This window comes from Sylvia atricapilla, chromosome 3 (genome assembly GCF_009819655.1).
Source record: "Sylvia atricapilla isolate bSylAtr1 chromosome 3, bSylAtr1.pri, whole genome shotgun sequence".
NCBI lineage: Eukaryota > Metazoa > Chordata > Aves > Passeriformes > Sylviidae > Sylvia > Sylvia atricapilla.
In genome coordinates, this window is record NC_089142.1 from 6959343 (window position 1) to 6978553 (window position 19211).

The window sequence follows — 19211 nt, forward strand, 5'->3', positions numbered from 1 at the left end:
CTCCCACATCCTCAGCCAGAGATTGCAAAAAAAATTGAAAGTGAGATGAGCTTTATAACTAGTTTCACAAAGCACAAGTCTTAACGGCACAGGTAAGGATCATTTTGTAATGAGGCATTTCCACCTTGTTCCAATGACTTTTCGACATCTCTTCTCATACTTACAGGCCCTGGAAAGTCTCAGTGTTAAGACATAAAAGGTCAGGACTCTTGAGTTCTAGGCAGGAAAAGGTAGGACATGACAAAACAGGCACAGTCAGATGATAGCCTTCAGCTGTGCTGTGCAGGAGCACTGCCCACTGACCTAAGCAAGCATTTGAACCTGTCCCTGTTATTTATTTGATTGAAGATGAAGTGCAAATGATGGCAGAAGAAATTCAAAGAACAGAATAAACTGCAAGCTATAAATGGGGCTGTCTGTGTTCTCCAAAAACTGCCCCAACAGAGTGGGACAGACATAGCCATAGTTTTCCAGAGTTGTTTCCAGCTGGCCACTGTGAGACACAAGGGTGTGGGGAGCTAGTCACCCCAGCAGAGTGACAGAGGAGCAGCTCCTGCTCTCATCAGTGGAGAGACACTGTCAGAGAGTGACCTCAAGTGCAAGCCAAGGTCAGGTGCTGGAGCATGACACTGCAGGCAAGTGTTCATCTCTGTGAATGGCCAATGGAGCCCTACAGAGAAGGACTGGTGGATGAACAGCTGGATATGATCCATTAATGTGCACTTTTAGCCCAGAAATCAACCACACCCTGAGCTGCATCAGAAGTGTGGCCAGCAGGTCAAGGGAGGTGATTTTCTCACTACCCAGCTCTCTTGAGATCCTCACCTGGATGCAGAACTGCATCCAGTTGTTTGGTCCCCTGCAAAGGAAAGACATTGGGCCTGTTAGAGTACATCCAGAGGAGGGCATGAAAATAGTCAGATGGCTGGAGCACCTTCCTTTGCAGACAGGCTGAAAGAGCTGGGATTGTTCAGCCTGGAGAAAAGAAAGCTCCAGGGAGATTTTACGGTGTAAGTTTCAATAATTAAAGTGTCAATTCATTAAGAAGATAGAGAGACTTTTTACCAAGGCCTGTAGTGACAAGATGAAGGGCAACGATTTATACTGAATGGGGGCAGGTTTAGATTAGATATAAGGAAGAAATTCTTCCCTGTGCGGATGGTGAGGCACTGCCATGGGTTGCCCAGAGAAGGTGTGGAAGCCCCACAAACTGGAAGTGTTCAAGGCCAGGTTGGATGGGACTTGGACCAACCTGGTCTAGTGAAAGGTGTCCCTGTCCATAGCAGGGTGTTGGAAGTAGATATCTTTAGGGTTCCTTATCCATACGATCCTATGATACAGATAGAGAGTTGGCAGCAGCCTATGAATTTCAGACTCAGATCCTCAATCTTCAAAACAAAATCTGTGGGAAAGGCTCTTTCACCAAAATCACAGCTTTTACAAATAAAATAATTTATTTCAGTTCTTCAGGCTGAAAATTTTACGTTTCAGTCTGAAAATGGCAACACTTGATGATGATACCTCAGGAATTTGTCTACTGTGTGACATCTTCTATTCTCCTTTATGTACTCTAGATATGGCTACATTGCACCTCAAAAGTATTATGTTCTCCTGTCTTCTTGAAAATCCCTGCTTGTAGCAAACCCAGAAATTTATCCACAGAAGAGAACAAAAATATAAGTTCCCATAACTGCAATCCCTGTATAGTATTTTAGTGTAATTTCCAAACAACTACACGTTTGGTTTGTGTTTGGTTTTTTGGTTCTTTTTTCCTAACACAGTGTAAAAAATTTCAACACAACTGCTACTTTCAAAGTTGCAACAGCAGCAACTTCAACAGGTTGGCAAGTAGCAAAATATATTTTCACTTTGGTCATTAAAAACTAGATAAAGCCAATCTGAGAGTGTCTTTTTTTGTAGCAATCACCGACTGGAAAATGAAGGTGTTAGGTCTTTTCCATTGTACAGCAGGAAACCATGTTCAAAAAGCAAGTCTTCCATTTCTAATTGAGAACAGAGTAAGAGAAAACAATCTCACTAAACTAAGGTTGTCACATCATTAAATGTGCAAAGGGAAATGAGCAGGAAGAGACAACTAAGAACCAAATAACTATGCAGGATTCAATGGAAAAGATCTGGAAGGAGTAGCTACACTTAGGATACCATAAGAAGAGACAGAGGGATATCTACAAATCAAATGCACCTCACAACCACTGCTGTAACACTGAGTTTTAGAAGTCCCAGGGTGTTGCATTGGAGAGAAAGGACTACACTGCCTGAGTACAAGACCTGCTGCCTTGGCTACAAAGATCCTCTGGCTCTGCCTGATGACACCATGGCTAGAAATTTTAAGATCTCTCACACTGAGTGATGTGCAAGGGAGTACAAACTTCTGCAGCCAGCAGTCTTGTGGAAAAAAAAATTAAGAAAGATTTACAATGCCCTTGAGTAAGTAAAGCTAAATAATACATCTCAATTGAGAGATGTTGCTTTCAATATAAAGTCCTTCCACCCCCTGGCCCTGGTTCAGCAAGACTCAGCAGAACTCCTGCCAACACCAAGCTGCTGCGTCCTCCGAGGCCGCCTGCTCAGCTGCTTCCCAGCGCCAAAAACGGGGACCATGTGAGCTCCTTGGCAATGTCCTCCCCAGGGATCTCCCACACACATCCCTGCAGCAGCTGGAACCAACACACCGAGTGCTGGAGATCACAAGCCTGCAGAGATCTCTGGCTGCACAGCATCTGCTCAGGTCAGACACCTGAGATGTGGTGTATTTTACACACCCCTGCCGTGGAGCCACTGCGGAGGGATGACACCACATGTTGTCAAATTAAGAAAATATTCCCCCTTCCACACTCCCTGCCTAGCTGAGCTGCCTGACCTAGGAACTGTATTAGGCTCTTTATCTAATCAATAGAAAGAGAGGGATATACACAATCTAACTATTTAGGTAACCTAAGGTAACTAAGCTCTCAATTTAAGGCTTTTTAATTAGGTAAACATGGTGATGTCTGTTCTATTTTGTCAATAAAGGGAGACAAACCTATCCTTGGTGCCGGCTGATAAGAGCTTCTCTTTGGCTGATGTAGGATAATCTGTACTTTTTACACTAACAAATAATATTAACTGCACAGTTTTTTCAACAATTCTTTGATTTTTGGCTGCATAAATTACTAGAAAATGAGTAATTCTTGTAAGGACCTGGAATTCTAATGATCAAGAATTGATGCAAATCTTTCAGCTATAAGTCCTCAAATACAGGTATGAGCTGTAAACAGGGCACATTGGGATCACTGAAAAAAAGTGCAAAGAGGATCCAGCAAAAATACCTTTGTGTTAGAAAAAGCAAACTAATTTTCTAAAAGATGGCACTTTTTTGGATCAGCTCTGAGCTTTTAAAAACTTGATGAACAGAGACTATTAGCTCTCTGGAACTTTAGATAATCTGCTTTGTGAGCTTTTTTTTAATATCTTGAAATCCACTTCCTCAAGGTTTTTGTGAGGGAGGAGTAGGAGGTTTAATATTCACTAGCAATTTAATTTCTGTGCACAACAGGAAGGGAGCATGATGAAAACAATCCCACCATGAAAGGAAATCCTGTAAAGGTTAACATGTGTTCCAAAATCGAAGTTAGCAGTTACCAAATCACTCAGCATGTCTCATGCTGACAGAGAAGTATCTGCTAGGGGAGAAAGTGACCGTGTATGCTATCTTGAAGAAATCTATTTATAATCCTCTTTACTCTGCAAGAATGAAACTCATGCTGTCTTCTTCCCAAATGAATATAAGACAGTGTTCATGGGCAATCCTGAAGCCTTCCCTTCCTCAGGTATATATATGCTCAAAGCATAGCAGCAGTGGTCCAAGTAACATCTCAGTGCCATGGGGAGCAGCCTTAAGGGGAGAAACTTCCAATTCTTACTCAAAACAAGGCTTCACAGCTGAGGTTGCCAATAAAAACATTGTTGAAATACTTCAAGGTCCTTTTCTGATTCATTTAACCACATTAAATAACATCTAACACCACAAGAGACTTCAGTGTAACCAATGGGCACCATACACAGCAACACTGTAAAGGAGGAGCAACTGGGAAACTTGAGGCTCCAGTTCATTACACTAATCCTTTGCCATCAGGCAACAATCTAGTGTGTTCAATTTAAACTCACTCTGACGCTGCTACTTTTGCTCTTACAAATCTCGGAACTTTTTATTCATCTAATCAGTTTTCACATCAATAGCTTCTTACAGTGAGTCTCATTGTACTTGCAAACATTAATTGCATGACAATTTTAAGAGTCACGGCCCCTTTTTCTATCAAATTTACAAAATGAAAGAGCAAATAATATACCTGGCATCAGTCACTAAGCAGGCAGCAAAATGTGTAGGAAAAATCTCTTCTGTTCAGACATTGCTTCTGGACTCTGATCACTGTCATCACTATTAGGCCAAAGTCGCTGCTAAAATACTTCCAGGGATAACTAATCTGTATTAAATAAGCAAAGATGAGAATTTTTTTATCCCTTTATTGACAGAGTCTAAGACTTGCAAATCGTTTCTAAGGGGCAGCAAAAAGACCACATTCTTCAGGGAGGACTAAAACTACTTTTTGCAGTTATGATCCACCAAAGAAAAAAAGAAATTTCTAAGTGCTTAGCTGCCACCAAGGTCTCCACAGAAGCAAAAAGCTTTCATACTTTTAAACCAAGGCATTGAATAAAAAAATGCAAAAAATTGGCAGTCCCCAAAAGACGGACAGACGTCACACTCCTCTGGTATTTTGTATCTTGGGAACATACTTGATTAAAGAATTAAATTCCTTCTACATAAACAAGATTTAGTTGGCTTTAAATCAAGGTTCGATTATAATGTCTGTAACAATACAATTCTTAATAATGATAGTTCTAATTTCAGTATTCACTATCCTCTTCCAAACCCAGCTAGACAGCCTCCTGGAGACAAAGAATTTTGATTAAATGCCTTACGTAGTTCAATCTTCCTCTCAGCTACACACGCTGAGCTCCCACTTGAAGTGGTACAGATGTTTCTGAAAGTGGGACCAGAGAAACAACATCCTCCTGTACTCATCTGGCACAGAGTGCTTGCACAAGGCTGATGTTCATCCAGTCATGCTCACAGACACACAGACGACACTCTGTAAAGTTATTCTGCATTTATGTTAGTCTTTTTGAGGGTATGTCAGTATAGACAAATCTCTGGGCATTACTATGTACACTTAAGGCTGGGTTGATTTTGATCCAAGAAAAATAGGCAGATCTTTTGGCAAGGATTATTTCAAGCGAATTGCATTACATTTCTATTGTGTTAAATGGAAAATAGTGTTTTTAATCATGATAAATCAAGCATATTCTGTGAATTACTGTTCCTCTATATCTATGCAGTATGCTTTTGTTATATAATGAGCTTTCAACTTCACAGACATAACCATAATTCTCAACACAACACCACTGCCAAAGCTAAAGAAACAATATAAAGTAATTCTGGCAATATATGGGAAAAGAAGATAATACGAATTTGTCCTCAGACCACTAGGAAAAGAACAATTAATCATTTGTTCTGCTTTAAATAAAAGCCTGCTTCTTAAAACAGAATGAATTTCTACAGTTCAACTGAAATAAATGGAGTAGTATTCATTTATTTCAATGTGGAATTTCACTTTAAGCATTAAAAAAATAATAAAAAAATTGACTTCTCAGTATTGAAATATTGAAGTAGAGAGGGCGGTGCTGGGCTCTTCTCCCTGGGATCCAGGACATGTGGGAAAGGTTCCAAGCTGCTCCAGGTGAGGTTTAGACTGGACATTAGGCAGCATTTCTTCACTGAGAGGGGGTCCCAACACTGGGGAGGTGGTTGATCCCCCAAATCTATCAGTGTGTAAGAGGCATTTGGACAATGACCTTCACAACATAATTTAACTTTTGGTCAGCCCTGATGTTGTCAGGCAGTTGGGAGAGATGATCATTTTAGATCACTTCCAACTGAAATAGCCTATTCTATTGGAAATCTATTTAGTGTTATTTTGGGGTCATAGTCCTAGCCTAAAAAGTCTCCTAGCCTGAAAAATCTCCTGAGAGAAGTCCAGTTTAATAAATAATTAATTATTTACCGTGTCTTTTTATAGTCTCACTCAAGTCAGCTCCAGCACATTAGAAAAACTGGTTATCATCAGTTCCTTAAAAAAGGTAATTGTATTATAATCAGAGTTTTACAGGTGGCCAAGGAGGAAGAGGAAGAGGTTAAGAATCCAGCTCTGCCACAAGCAACATGGGACAACACAAGAGAATGTCAACTCTGAATAACTTGGAAAAAAAGCTGCCCTCTCATTATCACAAGCAGATTTAGATTAGTACACACAAAGCTGGTGTGAAGGCACACCATCATCCAGCAGGAGGGCCAGGAATCGGATTCAGCTTCCTGGAGTGCAGGTTTTACTTCATAGTCTTCAGACAGAGCACATCCCTCCTCAGTGAAGGTTTTGTTGGGGGGTATTTCTAACTGAAAGTCACATTTTGTAACATCTTCATAAATCATTGAAAATTCTACTCTGCTAATTCCCACTGCCAGAGTCAACAAATTTAAATCACAGAAAGCAAAACTGTGGAAAATGCCTTAATTCCTTTTATGCACTCCAGAATTAATGAGTTTGCTTGTACTGCTATCAGTAGTCCTCTGTAACCCGAAGACCCGATCAAGATTAGGTCACCATTACAACAAGCATGAAGAAGGAGGCAGTTCATATCTCAAATTGTCTGCAATCTCTCTACAGGAGGCAGACAAAGTACAACTATCATTTTGCAGATGGAAAACAGAAGGAATAAGCAGACTGCCAAAGGCATTGAAAAGCTTGCTCAAGGAAATCTGTGACAAAAAACATAACATAAACCAGTGCTGCTGCAAATGCATTTCAGTGCCAGTGCTCTGCCTTATCTATTAATCCCATTACAGTAATATTGTGTCAGGTAACTTTTGAGACTCAACATGGACACTGGATGCTAAGAAGAAAGTATTATATTTGTTAACAAAGATAAACATACAGGAATCTGACCACATTTTTCCATCGTATACTAAGATTGGGACTTGGTTTCATGTTCTATCACAGTCCCCCTATCTAATCTTCTACAATTATCTGGACATCTATTTGTGTACTTAAATCAGGCTGTGCAAAGCTGAAAACTTAGCAAGTGATTTACGGGACCAAAGTTAGGCACTAAGGCGTCTTATGAAAGGGCAATTAGGTACTTGTGAAGGGTAATCCAAACATCCTGCTCCAATTGTAAAGCAGCAGAGAATTACTCCTCAGGGGAAAAAAAATAATTAAAAACAATCTCCTTAAACAAAGAAGTCCTTTCTAAAGTGCTCCCTAGTGAGACTGCACCTTAACTCCTGCTGCCACTGGAACTTAGGTCTGTTCCTTAAGGCACCACAATGCTTTTGGGAATCAGAGCACACTGTACCCTGAGATTACGCATCGAGCTGATCAAGGAGAGAAAGAGGAAAAGCTGCCACATGTAACAGCCTAATAGCTGGAGTGCTGACAGCAGAAGTGTAAAACTCAATCACAGTTCTCCTTCATCTTGAGGAGATTCCAGTTCTCACTTCCCACTCCTCCAGAACATGTAGGGTTGTCAGACTAGAAACTACCCTGCTGAATCTCTACCTTGGTGATGAATCATAAAACCCTGGAGGATGAGTAGACAGATGTCTAAAGCTCTGCCAAACATCTGGGGTTCCACCCTTAGGTCCTCTCTGGACTTTTCCTGCATCACGGACCACCAGGACAAGTCACACAGACAGCTAACACCTAAAAACTGGAGGTTGCTACAGGTCTTTTACTCCTGCAGTTACTCCTGCAGTGCCTGCAGGCCCTTCCTGTCCATGCTCTCTGCCATCACTCCCCATCTCATGGTAAATGCATGCCTACGAGAGCAAAAGTAAGAAAAGCAATTAAGGCACTATAGAGCCCACAGCCCACCCCTCACTGGAGTGTCCCTAAAGATTCATAACTTGCTCTGGCATAAGAGAAAACCCATTTTAGCCTCTCCTGTCCTTTGCAACAGGAATAATTAGCGGGCGGGAATGTTTTTTTCTATGCACGCACAAAAAACTAGCCCCTTCAGGACCAACCATGCTTGTGCTAAGGAGCTGTATCACCACAGTGTGTGTTGGTACGAGAGCAGAAGCCACTGCAAGTTACGTGGCCTGCCCAGCTGGCACCTCACATGGGATTAAAAAATGTATTGAATTAATCCCCAAAGACAGGGATTGCACTACAACTCCTTCCATATCTCTGCATGAGAGCCTGCACCAAAAACTCACCCTCTTGCCTGCTCCTTTCCTTGTCCATGGCTCTTGCACTCTTCATTGCTCAGTGTCCCAAGCACAACTGGAGGGAGTGGGAAGTTTCAGCTTTCTTCTCCCCAGGAATGGAATGGCTGCAGATAGGATGTGGCAGGCAGAGTTATGACCCTCTTCTATTGCAAGAGCCAGGTAGGGATCGGTTTGCCATGTCTGAAACAACTGTTCACTTATCAAGTGGGCTCCCACAGGCTGTGTTTTTTGCTCTCTGCTCTGCTTGATCCTGGATTCAGAGCTGTGCTCCAAGCACTCCAGTGAGGTCAGGCTTTTCTGGGGATCCAAACAATCTCTGGATCTTGATGGAGTCCAGTCAGTGCATGGTTCCCTCACCTCCCACAACACAACACCTCCTCACAGGCATCTGCGCTCAGTGTCAAATAGGCTAAATATGGAGATAACCTGAGAGTTATACATGCTATACAATATTAGGCAGCTCTAAAATGCAGCATTTCTGGATCACTTCCTTGCACACAAGTGTCTTACTTTTTCCTAACTCCCGTTTTAGATGCCAAGCCAGAGGTTCTGGATTTCTCTGCAGACTTCCCTATAACTCAGCTACCCAATTTCTAAAGCAGGACTCAGAGGAGTGTTCTGAGGATAAGTATTAAGTACATTGAGGCCTAACAAGATCACATAAATAAGACAGAGATCATTCCAAGATAAATACCAGGCACATCCAGAATCTCATCAGTACAAAAAGAAACTGTACTGGGTCTAGATTAAAACTGTTTTAAACTAAAACTGAGCACTTACATGTCATCTTACCCACATGCTTTATAAATCACTGGAAGGAAACACTTTATCTGCTAACCATGGGCCCAATTTAAAAACATCACCACCAAAGACTGCTGGCACCAGCAGTGGAACTGAGGTGATGAGCTTCCCCTGATATCTGTTCTAATCTGGGAGTCAAGAGAGGTTGCACAGCACCAGCAGCAAGATCTATGGAGAAAGCAGAGTTTACACTAGAGATTGATTTAATGAGTTTATTTTATAAAGTCTTTTATGTCAAAGCCGACTTACGACAGCCTCATCTAAGCCACTATCTAATATCAATAGGAGTATTCAGCATCTTGTTATCTTTTCACATTTACCATTCACACGCTCTGAAGTTATCTAGAAAAAATGTGCTTTGTGGGAGCCACCAGGCTGTTTTTTTTTTTTTTTCCTATTTTGCCTGGTTTAAATTTGTCTTGAACCAACTAGGGGTGGGAGGTGACAATTTTATTTCATAAAACCTTCTGAAGTTTGGACAGGAAGAGAAACACATCTTTCAGCATCTTCACGAAAATAATTTCAAAACATCATTTTTGATATCTAAGTTACAGAGAAATGTCTGTAAGAGCTGAGACTGGAACGGGAGATCCATGTGCTTAACATCTTCTAATTCAAACTAGAAATCCTCATTAGATCAAACTACTTTGAATATATAAATGTATATATGGGAGCTTAAACCCAGACAACCTCCACCCTGAGCCAGTGCACTAACTCCCATGTAACCTTCTGAATGGTGGTATTATTGAAATGATATAGAAAGTTTATTGAAAATACAAACAGTTTTACTTCATTAGTTGTATTTAGTGGAAAATGTTCCCATCTTGCTCCAGCTGTAAGATGCAAGTACAAAGCTGAAGGAAAGCAACAATTACCAGAGAGAACTTTCCTATCATCCCGAACACTAGAGGAAAACATTACCTCACTATCTAGGCCCAGATCAGAACCTTCAATCCCTACATAACCTGCATGTTAGCTTCTTGAGGAAAATACCTCATAAAATGGTAGCTCTTGAAGTGAACTTCCCAGTTGGAGATTCAGACTGCAGAGATTTTTGCATCCTCCTGACAACTTACATAACTACATACAAAGCGTAACACCATAAACTGATTTAAAGAACATTTTCTTCTTCAGCATAAGCAGCTCCATTAACCAGCTCGCCACTTAAGATTAACACAAGTCCATAAAACAGGTGTTTAAACAGACCTTGTATTGATCTCTTCAATCTGGAATGAATTTTACTGCCAATACACGGACACGTGCTTTTAAGATATATATAATCATTAATAGTCTGTGTCAAGATCAGAGGCTGTGAAAATATGAACCCAGCATTTTGACTGTTTCATGCTCAATTTCATTAGCTAATAAAATGGCTTAATGAATCAGGTCTGCAGCTTCTTCTGCAAAGCTCTCACCACTGAACACTACCCATGGCAAACCTGCCAGCACGCACATGTAGCTACTGCAGCCTGAAAAGCTCAGCTAGAAGTGAAATAGGCAGGAAACCCATCCAAACATTATCCAAAGGATTATGAGTGACAGAACAAAACAAAAAATACAACAGACATCTGAAATGGGAAATCAGTCTTGAGTGTGAAGCAGTTGGCATCGAGAAAACATCCAGAACATGCCTTACCTGTGTAGTGCACCACACACGTCTGACCCTTCTTTGGAAATGTCCGTCCTGTTAAAATTATAAGAGGTTATTCTTTTATTTTCTCTGATTGACCTGGCTATGCAAGTTTATCTTTTAAGAGGAAAATGCTGAACTGAGATCTGATATTAACCATTTGGTTACTTTAGGATACCTGAGACACCCACATGACAGCTGTAGGTATAAATGGCTCCTCATAGAACTTGGAGCACAAGTCTTAAGAGGAGCAGCTGAGGGAGCTGTGTGTGTTTGGCCTGGAGAAAAGGAGCCTTGGGGGGACCTTATTGCTCTCTACAACTCCCTCACAGGAGGCTGTAGTGAAGTAGGGATTAGTCTCTTCTCCCAGAAAACAAGTGAGGGGAAAAGTGAAGGCAAATGGCCTCAAGTTGCACTGGGTTAGGTCTAGATTGGATATTAGGAAACATTTCTTCACAAAAAAGGTTGTAAAGCATTGGGCTGTAAAACACTGACTGCCCAGGCAAGTGGGCAACAATCCTTTCAAGTGTCCAGAAAATACATGCATGTGGCATCTGAAGACATGGTTTAATGGTGAGCATGGTGGTGGTGTTGGGTTGACAGTTAGACTTGATGATCTTAGAAGTCTCTTCCAACCTTAACAGCTCCATGATTCTATGACTGTGTGTTACCAAATCACTAATATGAGAGACAGGAATGGGATGGTTTAGGGTAAAAGGTCCCAGCTTGGCTGCTATTTAGCTCTTAGACCAAGTAATGCTTTTCTCAGATAACTCTCCCTATATATGTGTGCACTACATACATTCTGTAAGTGCAAAATGAGAGTCAAAACTTCATGGATTATAACTTTTAATAATTCTCGGAATGTTTTTTGCTATAATTTTTCAAATAAAGTCTCACTGTGACATTGTGAGAAAATCCATTTGTACTCACATCCCTAATGCCTTTCACTCAAGAAAGACAGCTCTGTGAGGGCATCTTAATTAGCAGGGATGGGCTTTACAGAAATTTTCACTGACAAAAGCAGTTTAATTTTGTAGCATCAGGCAACAGTAAAGCAGTAGTACACTGAGTTCTTTTAAGAGCCTGCTAGCTCCTCCTAAAATGTTCATACTGAAAGGAAAGAAAGCTTAATTTTTTTGCTTGGCACTGGAAAATGAAATTACCATTTCCATTTTACCTGTTCTAGGTACTGCCAAAGGTACTAAAAGCTAAGGGATGACTCTCAAGGCTCAATTAGGTGCCAATGGTGTATAAAAGATGCTAACCTTGATTTCTCAAGGCTAGCCAGGTTAGTGCCCAGGTTTGGACGAACTTAAAAATATCAACTAGGTTAATTATTAAAGAACATCCTTGAGAGAAAGCCAAAAACTCAGGATTGAGGTAGGCTACCCACAGAAGCTGATGTTGCCCCATCCCTGGAAATGCTCAAGGTCAGGCTGGATGGGACTTGGAGCAACCTGGTCTAGTGGAGGGTGTCCCTGTCCATGGCAGGGAGGTTGCAACAAGATGATCTTTAAGGTCCCTTCGAACCAAACCATTCTATGATTCTATGAAACTGAGGCTCATCTCTTAGTTGGCTTTCTGGCTCTTTGGTCAGAATTAACATGATAACAAGTTCTGCATTACAGGGCACTTCACAGGATATAATCCAGCAGGTAACATATAAGCTATGGCATAGGGCTCACATGCCAAAACCATGAGCATAAATGGCAGAGGACAGGCGAATATGATGAAACAAGATTTACAACACAAAAATTGAGAAAGTGGTGCTTCCAAGTGCCACCTGAACAGCCTTGTCCATTGGCTTAGCTGGCTGGAATATCCCCAGCTGCACGTTGCACAAAATGTAATAGGTATCTAGTAAGAGCATCACAGTTTGCTAGAGTGGGATTCATCTCTTTTAAATTCACAGCCATCTAAACCACAGGAAACTATCGTATGCCAGTCTCCTGGGCTTCCTCTATTGACAGCAAAGAATTAGCAGCGCTTTGAGAGAAAGCCAGCCTATCCAGAGAAAGGCAAGACAAATTATTCTCTGGAGATGGCCACAGAGAAAACCCAGAAGACTACTTTAGATTAGCAAGCTAACCTGAGAAAAGTTATGTGAGATGAATCCTACCCCCAGTAAAACAGGTGTTATTAAAATGATCCACTATCATACAGAGATCTGAGAAAAGCAGTTTCAGACCGTATGGACACACACTCTGCTGTGTAAGTGTATCACCAGCAAAGCCAATGAAGCTACATAATTTCACATTAAAGCCAAATTAAAAGCAGAGATTCGCAGGACCACTGACTCACTGCGGCTTAAGACAGTGTTTAAAGTCAGTTGATTTTGATTAAGACTTGCAACCAAGAGAACTAATCCATATAGCCTTATTTGGAATCGCATATTACTTACAATAGCAGCCTTGATCTATTTAATAGATAGAAAGTACTGCTATGAGGTAGTTCCATGCTCCTTCCTACTCCCAAACTCAGCACCATTACTTATGTGAGTATAAGTATTCGTCTTTTACATCTGTGCAACCAAGAGAAGAATTCGATCTCTAGAGCTAAACAGCACAGAGGGAGAAGCCAATTTAAAAGCATACACAAAGAAAGGAAAGATACTGGGCCAAGAAACTTAATCTGTGTTCAACTTGAACGGATTATTTATGCTTGTATATCAGCCAACAATGAATCTGGCCTATTATATAGCTATACATGTATGTTAGGAATTACATTCTCTTTAAAAAATCCAAAACACAAAAACCTTACGGAATTATATTATTATGCCAAGGAACAGCAGAACACCGTGAATTTGCTCTCGAAAGCCAAGCGTGCGCCAAGGAGAGGTGACTGCCACCCGGGCTACACATCAGCCGTCGCCAGCATCCCACGCTGGACCGGGAGGCGGCGGTGCCTTGGCGGGGGATGCTGGCACGGACGGCCGGTGCCCCGGCGAGGCCGGGCTCGCTACCGGGGAAACTTTGGGCTCCTCGCCGGGCGCCGGCGCTGACCCCGCGCTCGGGCTGTGCAGCTGTCACTGGATGCCACAGAAACCCCGGTCCCCTCGCTGCTGCCGCCGCCGCGACCCCGGGCGGCAGCCTGGCCGCGCTCCGCCTCTCCCGCATCGGGGGATCGAGCCCCTGGAGCTGCAGGGGCGGCCGTGCCTCCCGCCGCCGCCTCCCCGCACCGCGCTGCCCGCTCTGCCGCCGGCGGGGACGCGGCTCCCCCGCTCCCGGAGCCGCCGGGCGCCGGTCGGACCGGGCGCCCCCGTCCCCGCGCCGCAGGGCCGCTCCCCCCGCGGCCTCGTACCGTCTCCCGGAGAGATGGTCTCGATCTCCACCCCCATGGCGACACCGGCTCGACTCAGCCCCGCTCGCCGGCGCGGCCGGACCCCCAGTGCGGGCAGTGCCCCTGGGCGGCCGCGGGCAGGGGCCGCCCCGGCTGCCCGTCAGCGCCCGCAGCCAATGCGGGGCAGGGGCGGGGAGCACGGGGAGGGGACGGGAGGGGACGGGAGGGGTCCGCCCGCCCCCGCGCCGAGCGCCCGGGGGCCGCGGGGACGAGGAGGGCCTTAGCGGCGGGGGTATCCCCCGCCGGCATCGCCCCCCACCGCGGGGCCGTGCGGGGGATGCTGCTGCCATCCTCCGGGCGGGGATCGCTTTAACGTGGTGCCCGGCGGAGCGCTCCCTCCCCCGGGGGTCTCGGCGGCGTTTGCCCCCCGTGTGACCGTGCCCCGTGTGGAGTCCGAGCGGCGGAGGGCTCAGGGCGTGTGCGGGAGCGGGGGGTACCCGTGGGGTGCTGCTGCGGGCGCGCCGGGCAGGCAGGGAGATCGAGCTCCGCGCTTCAAACCAGCCAGACCCCAGGACGCGGCTGAGTGCGGGTGGAGGGTCGGCATTTCCCTTTAGAAAGAGCCATGGAGGAAGGCATCCGTGCTCGCACATTACGTGTGCGCGCTGATGGGAATGTCCTCCCCATTCTGTTGGTGAACGGCAGCATCAGGGCAGTGGTACCCACCGCTGGTGACCCCACACAGCAGCAGCAGCGGCAGGTCTCCGGCAGGCTGGCAGTGACCTTGAGTTTCAGTGCAAAACACTACGTACGTTCTTGTTCATATCCGTGTTTTAAATTGGAAGATCTATGTATGTATGGTGTTCCCGTCATGTGAGATTTACATATTCAACCTTGCTACAACTACTGAAGAGTGCACCTGAAATAAACTATTTCCTCATGCACTTAGTGTGTATTTGAATCTCAGGAGTTTCCACTGCCTCTAAAGGAGTAGTTCTGTTTGCAGTTCTGTGTTTTCTGAGTTAAAAATAAAAATGGAACCGCAACATCATCAGTTTTCCAGCTGGAAGAGCTGTCTATATCCATCTAATTCCAATCTGCACTTCTCTGACATTGTTTTTTCAGGATTTTTATCTGTTACAAACTGAGTTCTCTTCAGGAAAATAGATCTTCCACTATATGGGCAGTTGTCAGAATGAGTGAACTGAGGAATTACTGTGCTGGTTCATAACTGTGATAATGTGGCCCTTGCATGCATACTCTGAACTACACTGACCATCTCCACACAGCTTTTCACATTACTTTGACCAGACTGTTCCTTCACCTGGTGCTCAATTGTATCTATCTTTCCTTGTGGGTCAGACACTCTGAAATACCAGGGCTGGTTGGCTGAAGTTCCCCAAAAATGGGCAAGTGAGGAAGATCATGAGCTCACACGAGTTCAGAAGCAGTAATGAGGGCTGAACACAGATTCCTTTCACCTGCCTCTCATTCCAGTGAATTTTGCATCTGTAGGTAACATGCACAGAATAAGCAGGCACTTTCCACAGTTTATCAGAAGAGGCCTGTAGCAGTGCAAATTCTGAAAAGGGATTCTTTTCCATTGCCAGTGTCATTTGATTTCTGATCAGTAGAAAGATACTAAAAATGCATATGAGAAATAAGAAAATGCCAGGTAGGAGGTAAGTGGCACAGAAGCACGAACATTGCTAATTCCAGAGGTGCCTCTGAGTCATTACAGAGCAACAAGGACAGCAGAAGAAAAGCTAAGCACATAAGGAGAGTTATAAAGGGAAATTCTAGGTACATGGTGTCCTTTAGGGCTCTTGACTTCACTAGGAGGACTGCTTTCATCCAAGCTCCAGGTAGATGTCTGTGTCTTCTCAGATGATCAGAGCATCAGAAGGCATAAAGCTAATGAATATTATTATTTGATGGGTTTACTTTAGCTTTTATAATTACATGTTTCCTTTGATCAGGCCGTGCATTTCTCCACGATGGGAGAATAGCTGTTCTTGAGTTGTGTCTGGTGACAGGAGATTGGACCTAATCACAGAATAGACATAGTTCAGATGGGATCACAGAATGTCTGCTTCAAGTGTCATCACAAGTAACAGGCCTTAAAGGCAAACCACAGCATCCTCAGGGAGACTGACAATCATAAAAAAAGCAAAGCCTATCAACAGCAAAATTCAGAAGCCACAAAATGGGATTAGGAGGGACCAAGCTGTGACCTAAGTCTAATATGCTGTATCTACAATCATCCTACTCCATGGCCTCTTGCCCCATGGTGGGACTCTAAATGCTTCTTTTAGGCATGAGCTAATTAGATCCCCAATACTCATTCCCAAGACTATGGAAAGAAACGTAAGGCCAAATTCCAAGACAGAAAATAAGGATCTCTAGAGAGTATCTCAAAGTTCTTGGATGAAAATTTTAAAAGATCTTTGACACCACAGATATTGAATCAAAAATAATGTTATTTTCCCCCTCACAGTATTCACTAGAGGCATGGAGATCCTTAAATACACGTTAACAAGTCTACAGCACATGAAGATCTTGGAATAGTAGAATGAAACAAGCAATGTCTGTATCTTAAGGAAAGCCTCTAAAATTAAAAAAAAAAAAATGGTTTAGAACTGGCAGGGAAGTGGAGGGGAGACAGAAATAATGAAGGGACTAAGAGGGAAAGTTCATGACCAAGGAAATGGCTAAAGCCAGATTATCAAAGCAGACCAGATTACTGTATTAAGAATGATCTCTGAAAGTCACTGCATGTCATCCACCTCCACCACCCTTGGGATCCAGTGTATCTGTATCAAGGGCAAGGTCCAGTAGTGTGTATCCCCAAAGCTCTGTAGAGCTCACATTCCTGAACAGTCATTTACCACAAGACCTTCCCACAGTGTGGTTTTCTGTCCTGGCATCAAAAAGAGCAGGCTGGAGAAGTGGGTGGTTCTCTTGACACTCCTTCCCAAATGTTTTGATGGAACCACATGACTCCAGCACCTAAGATTACTCAGTGGTCACAAAGAGGACAATTTGCCACAGTCATTATGAGAAAAACCCAAATCCTCCAAGTTTAGCATATGAATATGCCATATTTTTTTTTTTAGTTAAAACCCCTACAGCCAGTACTGTTTATTTTGCATTTCCACTTTTAGGAAGACAGTTTTCAAATTTTTAGGGTGTTTTAACTTAGTTCATAGTTCCTATATTGTGAAATCCCATTCTTCATTGTTTTTAAAATCTACAAAGGAGCTACAAATAATTTGTAATAAATTCCACATGCACACGAAGAACACCCCTGGAAGGCAAAGCATTAAATTGCTCATAAACAGAAAGCGCAAATTCTGGAAATGCAAAAATTCATGGAGGCCACAAAACCCTCCCAACAATACACATTTCCCTCACCAGCAGCCATGGATTAAGAATCAGCATTACTTTGAAACCCAACCAGTGTGATATGAACAGTGAAAACAAACTAAAAATGTGTTACCAAGACTGACCTTTCCATTCAGTGAGCCAACATGTTCAACCAAATAATTTTAATCCCAAAGGGTACAGGTCATGCAAAACCAGCACCACACTGGAAAAAATCCTGATCAAAATAAACAGCAGCCTGCAGAGCTCAGCAGGTCGTGTCACTGCGAATGTTCCTGTGCATCATGAGCCTTGACAAAAGAGAGTCAGCCAGAATCTGTGATTCCTCCCAAAGCACATGCTTAGGGTAAATCTGACAGCACACCTGCAGTGACAGCCATGTGATTAACAGATTAAACCCAAAAATCTCCATGTGCCTGTCTCACTTCTCACTACTGCTGCTTACCACAAGTCTGCAGCACAGTCACCTCCTCCCAACTGATACTTGTTCCAAACGCCCCAAACAGAATAAAATTTCCTCCTGAATCAATTATTCTGAATCCTCATCTTCCTCTTGGAACTCCTTATCCACATATCTATCTATAGTTTCCTCTTGCAGCTATAGCTGTGAGTGCAAAACTGCAGCTGGATTTTTTCAGTAGCACTAAAGCTGCTTTGAAACCACCACCTCTCTCACTAGGCTCTTCCCAACTCAGATATTAACATATTCTCTTCCACTATGCTTTTATGTCATTACAAAGGTCTAAGACCTGATCTTCAAAGCCTTTTACAGGACCAGGTGAGGTAACCTCAGGTATGCACAGAGAAGACTCCAGCTCATTGGGATATACACCACCAGCTACCAGAGTCGAGAAATCAGTAGCTTGTGTTCTGGAATGGAGCAAAAATTCCACCAGAGCAAGACCTTAATAATGGAGCTTGCTTCCAGAAGAAGTTTATGCAATTTTGCACTTCCAAAACCATATGGGTTTAGACTGACTCATGGTCTCACAGACTTGTCTCCCCAGTTCAAGGACATACTGGAGCAAACCCAGCTATTCCAATGTTGTTAGTGGTTGGAGAACAAGGAGAGAAGGAGGGAGCTGGGTTTGTTCAGCCTGCAGAAGACAGAGAGAAGAAGGATCTCAGTTACTGTCCACAATTACCTGGTGGGGGCAGGGGGTGGGTGGAGAGGATGATGTCACACCCTTCTCAGAGATGCCCAACAAAAGGACTAGGAGCAATGGACACGAGTCATAGTAAAGGAAATCCTGACCATATAAAGATAAAAAATCCTTCACAAGATGAGTTATCAAACAAAGCCTTAAAGAACTGGAACAAACTGATGTCAGCTCTGTTCCAAGCAAGCAATTGGTCCATATGGCCTCCAAAGATCTCTTCTCCTAAACTGATGTAAGAGTCTGTAATATTTTTCATGCAACATGGAGAAGGAAATTAAAAAATGGAAGTGAGGTTAACCACAATTCCAACACTGACTGCAGGATCCTAAATCACCTTGGATCTATTTGCAGTGCATAATGCTCCAAAGTGGCTAATACACTAGCTAGTACCTCAGATGCAATATAAATACGAAATTGCAGCATCCATCCAGACTAATTAACACACATGCAGATTGCTGCATTGATATTGCTTCACTGCCTACTCTTTTGAAGGCAGCTTGCTGAATTGAAGATATGCTCTGATATGCTCTGTGTCTCAGTATTTAATTTATATAACAAGAATGATTATTCTACCTTGTTTAGATTCCAAATACTTCAGGGGAAGAGATCC

General features: G+C 43.2%; 1 protein-coding gene across 1 annotated transcript in view; it reads right to left on the bottom strand.

Moving 5' to 3' along the window:
* Window positions 1–14190, bottom strand: part of FKBP1B (FKBP prolyl isomerase 1B) — a 45644-nt gene extending 31454 nt beyond the window's left edge. Inside the window, exons 1-2 of the mRNA XM_066314706.1 lie at window positions 14082–14190; window positions 10785–10832 (exon numbers count right to left, since the gene is read on the bottom strand). Of these exons, the coding sequence (XP_066170803.1) occupies window positions 10785–10832; window positions 14082–14118 (85 nt within the window). The 5' untranslated portion in view covers window positions 14119–14190. The remainder of the gene's footprint in view (window positions 1–10784; window positions 10833–14081) is intronic.
* Between the last annotated feature and the right edge of the window lie 5021 nt (window positions 14191–19211).